The following is a 6,799-nucleotide window of genomic DNA, read 5'->3' as shown; positions in this document are numbered from 1 at the left end:
CCCAGAGCTGGGGCTGTAACAAGAAAAAAACACTGATTTAGGAACCTGAAGGTGAGGACTCAGTAGACAAGGGGAGATGCAATGGGGGCAAGGTTTCCCAGCATGAAGCTGGTGGGACCTGCCTTTCCCAGTGGTCACACCAGAACCACAAGCCTGGCCTGGGTACAGCAGCAATCTGCACAGAGAGAGACCCTGAAAAGCCTGTGCTGTCAGAGCTGGCGAGGGGAAATGAGTGGCAGATAAGAACATGTTGAGGAAAAACACAAACCAGAAGTTCCGGAGGAATTTTGGAAAGGAAATGGGGAATTAACTGCAGAAAAGGCGGGGGGGAATGAGAAGCAGTTTATGGCTTGCAACAAATAGCCTGTGTGTGCCACCTCGCCGGGCACTCACTGCCTCTCCTCCCTGCCCAGGGATACTCTGCAGTGGCCATCCCAGCCAGGCAGGAACGGCAGGAATGGGAAAGCGGCTGGTGCTGGGTCCTGAGGATTCCAGTAGGAATCAGGGAAGAAACAAAACTAAGAGAAGCTAAAAAGAAAATACCATCCCTGCCGTGTGAGAAAGGGCGAGGAGGATGCAGGTCCTGTCTTGCCTGCAGGTAGATGAGGGACAACTGAGGCCAAGGCTGGCAGATGCCAGGTACCTCAAAGGTTCCGTGGTGCAGCCTAGCTTGGAGGGCACTTGGTGGCTTGGGTGCCCACCCACAGCCCCACGGCTATTTCAGAGAAACCATTCCATCTCCGCCCCTTTCTTTTTTTACCTCTCTTGCCTTTGCCTCCAGGCACAAGCCCCACAGCACGGGGTCCCCACTCAGGCAGTCCCCGCAATCCGCCCCTCGCCCTGCAGCTATTTTAGAGAAAGACAGGAGGTATTTTTAGTGCTGCCGGCCCCCGGGAGAAACTCTGAGCCTCTGAGCCACAGCAGTGCTGGCGCCAGAGAAACTGCTGCTGCTCTGGCTGACATTTCTTGTATAATTAAACTCAATCCATCCAGGGGGCTGGGTCTTGGCCACCAACTCAGCAAGGAGAGGAAGGAGGGGAGCCAGAGAGCCAGGGGCTGAGTGCTCTGACAGATGCTGGGAAATGCTACGCAAATGCTGGAAAAGCCTGGCCTGAGACTTTGGGGAAAGTTTTGCCAGGCACAAGGGAGCAGGATGGCTCTGAAAGGCATAGGGGAGTGGGATTTAATGGGAGCAGAGCCCAAACTGCCACCTCGGCAAAGGCAAAGGCCCCACACAAGCATCATCCTACCCTGCTCCTTTGCAGGAGATGGACCCAAAAGGGTTGCCCAAGGCTGGGCAGACAGCACCCAAAGGCAACCTGGAAAAAAGCAACAGGACTTGAAGAGCACCCAGCGCCTGCAGGCAAGCTGGAGAGATCCCTGCTGGTAAACAAAAGCCCAGGCTGGAGCTGGAGCCGTGTCGGAAGTTTGGGGGCTGTCTGGTTAGCCAGCATCTGGTGAACACAAGCTGCGGCTGGAGGCTGACAAGCAGCAGCACAGCCCCTCCTTCTTCCCACACCCACCACCCGGCGTCTGTCCGGGGGCCCCAGTCTGCCATCGAGGAACAGGGGGAACGACAGCCCGGAGAAAACAGCACCCACCAGCTTTTCATATGGGCTTGGGTTTTGGGTTGTTTTTCCCCTGTGCAAAAACACCAGAGCATTTATTCCTATGCTTCCTTAAATTTCAAGATACATTTCCAGCAATCCAAACACCAAGCTGGCATTCCAAGCAACAGTATATTTTATATAACTGGCTCTTTTTTTTGTTGTTTTTACCACTTTATAAAGCAATACAATGAACTGCAAAGAATCCGACATCTGTACAATGGGAAGACAACAGCGGAGTGACATTCACACACGGACATGGTGCGACCGAAGCCATCCTTACACGCACAACAACATTATGGGCATAAAGATACAAAATATAATGTATTTTTTTCCATCTATATAAATACACAGAAATGGGGGAGTCTAAAAGTTTGAAACTGTTTGTTAACACTGATTAGCAAATAAATCTGTAACATTCCCAAAGTAACAAAGACAACAACAACAACAACAAAAAAAAACCCCACGCATAACACGGCGGCACAGGATCCGCCAACAGAAACGTCATATTGCTTCCTTTTTTCTTTCTTTTTTTTTCCTTTTTAAGGAAAAGAAAAAAAATAGTAACCCCAAACCAACCTCGCAATTTGCAAAACAAATGAACAAAATGAAACAAGCCCCTGCGGGCTCCTTTGCTGTCTGATCATCCTGCCTGCTCCAATGGGAAGGGTTGCCTTTTGTTGATGCTGTTGTCTGGGGTTTTTGGGGCAACTGGTTTCTTTACCTGCCCGACCTGCTGGGTGGGGATTTACTTTACGCTTTGGTTCAGGCGGTTGAATTCACTGAAAAAATCAATGCCCAGAGGCTGGGTTGGGTTTTTTCTCCCTACCTGGTTTGTTTTCCATGTGTAATTTGACCAGGAGGCAGCCAGCAAGTGTTGCATTCAGAGCAACCCCAAACTCTGCTCAAAACCATGAGCCCTGCTGTCTCCACCAGTGATGAGGGGCTGGTGAAGACCATGCAGTGATACATCCCATCACCAGCTGATGACATGGATCATCTCCCAAAAGAGCTCCCAGGGGCAGAGCTAGAGGCAGCCCCATTGAATGGGAACCCCACATTTTGTATATTGCAGGTGCCACTGAGCAGGACAGACAGCAAATTACTTCCCCAGGGAGCATTTTCCAATAGACAGCAATATCGACAGCAAAGGCAGGACGGGCTTCTCCAAAGAACAAACTGACACAAAAAGGGCACGTACAATAAATTTACACACACACAAAAAAAATAATATATATCTATCTATATATATGTGGGGGAAAGTGCGTTTTTAAGGATATCTTTGGCAAGAATATATGCAGTTCTTTGTGTAGGAAGGAGGGATGTGTGTGTTTTGTGTGTGTGTGTGTGTGTGTGTGTGTGTGTGTGTGTGTGAGCGAGAGAGAGATACCATCCGGCTGCTGACAACGGCAGTGTGATTACAATGAAACATATGCTGGGCTTAACTCGTGCAAGCTCGAATCTCAAATAGCATGACTGAACTTAAAAAAAAAAAAAAAGGAAAAACCCAAAGAGTATTTTCTGTCCCTTTCATAAGGAAAAAATATCAACACTAGGTCCCCACCAGCCCCAGGACGTGGGCAATCCTAAATGCTGCTGATGGTCTCTCCTGGGGACAGAAAGGGTTGCTACACCTTAAAACCTTCTTTAAAAAGGGAGTTAAAGGGAAAAAAAGTGCCTTTAAAAGGGAGCTGATAAACACCCGGCTACATCATTGGACGGTGATTAGCTGTGTGTTAAAAAATAATACAATCATCAGATGATTTTGTTAGTGTTTGAGATTTGGATACAGTCTAAATTTTCAGCTAGTGGATTAGTGGGGAAGCCGGGAGAGGCTCAGGGCCCGAAGCAAGTGTGATGCTATTGGCAGGTAGCTGCTGGGGTTGGCTTCTATGCAACGTCTCTGGGGTGCTTAGATCTGCTTCATTTGTATGGGGAGAAAAAGAGAAATAGGAGTTCCAAGCACCAGTTTCCAAGGCAGCAGATTAAAATAAAATTACATTATTATAATCTCTTTTCTTAGCAGTGAGAAAACCAAGTCTGAAAAATAGAGGCTTTCAAAAATATATCTTTATATATCTATAAACACAGTGTTTTCTCTGATGGGTGAATGGCAGGGTGAGGAGATTACGGGTGAGATCATCTCTTGTCTCGCTTGAATTTCGCAGAAGGAGGGAATCACTTTTTGGAAATGTCAAAAATTAGAAGATCTCTGCATCCGTGCAGCCAGGGAGCCAGGGAGGGGGAATGCCCTCCCAGAACCTCCTGTCCCACCACCATCTCACAATCAGCTCCTCGCTACCCCTCCTTTCACACTTCAGTCCATCAGCAGAGCCCGTGGTCCTGGCAGCCTGTGCGGCCGCGCACGCCGCTCACTCCCCCCACACACACACACACCCCGCACACACGCACTGCTCACACGCAGCCACCCCACTCTGGGGCCCCCACCTCTTCCCCCATCTGTATTTTGCCTTGCTCTGGATTTTCTTTTAACATGCAGGTGTTTCCCCAGGGCAGGGGAAGGGGGGGATATAGTGGGGGAGATATGATGCGCAGAAAGCGATATGGCAAAAATAAATATTTTTGGAGCGTAAATTTAACCTTTTTTTTCCTCCTTAAAATTTCATTAGCTTACAGTATTTTGTCAGTATAGCTTGTATATATATTATAGCTATCAAGGCAAGGGTGGTCCATGGGAGACAAGCTCTCCAGGGGACTGCAGTGCTATGTGTGTAATTTTTGTCCCCAAAAGACTATCTGGGCCACTTTGCACTGAAAACTTTGTCCATAAAAGCTCTCAGGGGGAATATTTGCAGCAGAGGGCTCAGCAATGACCCTGCAGCTCCGGCTGGACCATTCCCCCTGCCCTAAACCTGCACATGTACCCGAAACATCCTCTGCCCCCTCCCCAGCACCATAGGGCTGGGACCTCCACCTGCTGCACCCTGACCATGATCTCTCCCCCTGCAGTGGCACAGAGGCCCTCTGCCCCTCTCTCCACCCAACTTGCCCTCCTCACCTACCAAAGCTAAGGGAAAAGTCAACAGCACTGAAATCACTGCAAAACTATGGTGCATTTCAGGGGCACAACCTTGAACCAGATGGTTTAGAAGGGTACACATGTATCAACCAGGGTGGCTCTCAGAGGACCTGTTACCTCCCCACTGAGCCAAAGCTGCCCAGCCACTGCAGACTCCTTTCTTTTTTTTTTTTAATTTTCTTCCTTCTTTTTCTTTGTTTTTTTAACGTGGCCTCCAAAACAAAAGGAGAAAAAAAGCGCCTGAGTTACTTGTAGTCGTTTGCCTTTCGTGCAACTTGAATGTCCATGCAATTTAAAAACCGCTTGCGTGTCTCCAAAGAGCTAGATAGGGGTAGCCACGGGTCTGCTGCTTTGCACAGGGAACCCACCTGTGCCAGCATCCGCTATTATTATAATCATTATTATTATTACAACTATTCCTTTCCTTTCTGTTTTGCTTTTTTTTGTGTTAAGAGAATGTGACAGGCCGCAGGAGAAAACTGTCAAAGAGGACTAGTGACGGGAGGGAAAAGGGGAAGATGGGAGAGGAGGCGACTTTCTGCATCCTCCAGTTTCCTGGGGAATATCCACCTTTCCCAGGTGCTGGGTGGCAGGAACCCCCACACCTCCTCACAGGCTGGGGGGCACAAGAACCCCTGGGGAAGTGGAGAAACAGCGTGACCCCCCTCTCCGGGTGGACTCACAGCGTCTCACCTGTGACTGGTGCTGGCCTCTGGGTCAACAAAGGTCAGCCCATGGCTAAGCTCCCCAGGGACTAGAAGGTTCAGGACCAATTTCCCCATGTCCCCAGCAAGTTACCAGGTCGTGAGCAGGTTTTAGGGGATGCACAGGGACCAGTGAGGACCCTCCTCTGCAGCTGGACAAGGGAAGGTTTCCGAGAGCATCTCCTCTGGTGTCCCATATACCCAGTGCATGCCACTATCTCCTACAGGTCAGTTCAAACACACAGCAGATGGAGCTGCTGGGATGAAGCTTCTTCCATGGGTTTTGCCAGTTGCCTCTTTTTTTTTCCAGATGGACAACACCAGTCATGGTCCCACATTCAGTCCCAAATGGATGTCACCACTTGAGGCCATGATGCTGAAAGCTGGAAACACACCCCTCACTGCCGCCTTTGCTTTGGTCACCTTCCCTGCAATGGGACATGCATCCCCTCTGGCGTGACTTTGTGGCTCTCCTTCGTAGGTGCGTGGCTTTGGTTCCTCTACGTGTGTGTTTGGCTTGTGTTGAGTTTCTAGGGGTTTTGTTGGTGTTTTTTTGTTGTTTGCTGTTTTCCTCCAAAATTCCAACCCTTCCCCCCCAATTCACTTCCCTCTCCCACAATGCACTTCCTCACACTCCTTCTCGGATCAGCTCCAAGTCCTTCTCCAAAATTCAAGAATCACCCGCAAGTGCCAGCTCATCTCTTCTGGCCGGAGCCAAGCATGACCCTGGAGACAAAGTTGACGATGGCTGCAGCTGGCTGGTCTGGGTCCAGCTCAGCAAAGAGGTGGCAGATGTTGTCTGTGGTGCTCCCCTGCTTTCTGGCCACAAAGCCGAAGAGCCTGTGTGGGGAGAAGGCAAGAGCCTCAATATTGCTCCTGCAGGAGCAGCACCACCCTCTTCCAACATGGTTTTGTCCCAGTTCCCCTCTGTAATGTCCATCTCTCACAACACAGAGGGATACATCCCAAACCAGCCTGCATGAAGGCCCATCTCCTCTTCCCTTTGTTCAGTTTCTTTGAAGGCCGTTTCAATAATTTCTTGACCCAACCACCCTTGCTCTGAACATCTCTGCCATCCTTCCCAAGTCCATCCCAAAGAAAGGACCTTCCAGATGAGCACAGCATTGCCTTGGTTTGCCCTCTTGAAACCAGAGGTGAGATGCACTGGCCATTGGGGCAGACCCTCCAAGAGATGAAGGCCATGCAAGGACACCGGAAGCTGAATGAGACTATCTGGTTATTTCTGTCTGTCTCTCCCCTGATGAATAAAATGTCCCTTATTTTTTTTAATTAGAATGTGCAAACTGAAGTTATAAATACAGGGGGAACAGAATGTGAGACAGGCCCAGGCTATGGCATTTCTAATTGGGGAGGGGAAATATCCCAGCAGCTGGACATCCTAATAAAAACCCCTTCGCTCACACAATGGCTAAAATTAGTGGGAGCTG

General features: G+C 49.4%; 1 protein-coding gene across 1 annotated transcript in view; it reads right to left on the bottom strand.

Moving 5' to 3' along the window:
• Positions 1 to 1,725: 1,725 nt before the first annotated feature.
• Positions 1,726 to 6,799, bottom strand: part of TNS1 (tensin 1) — a 69,467-nt gene continuing 64,393 nt past the window's right edge. Inside the window, 1 exon segment of the mRNA XM_030951899.1 lies at positions 1,726 to 6,191. Within this exon segment, the coding sequence (XP_030807759.1) occupies positions 6,047 to 6,191 (145 nt within the window). The 3' untranslated portion in view covers positions 1,726 to 6,046.

This window comes from Camarhynchus parvulus, chromosome 7 (genome assembly GCF_901933205.1).
Source record: "Camarhynchus parvulus chromosome 7, STF_HiC, whole genome shotgun sequence".
NCBI classification, from domain to species: Eukaryota; Metazoa; Chordata; class Aves; order Passeriformes; family Thraupidae; genus Camarhynchus; species Camarhynchus parvulus.
Note: the sequence above shows the minus strand (reverse complement) of the source record. Positions and strands in the feature narration are given on the sequence as shown.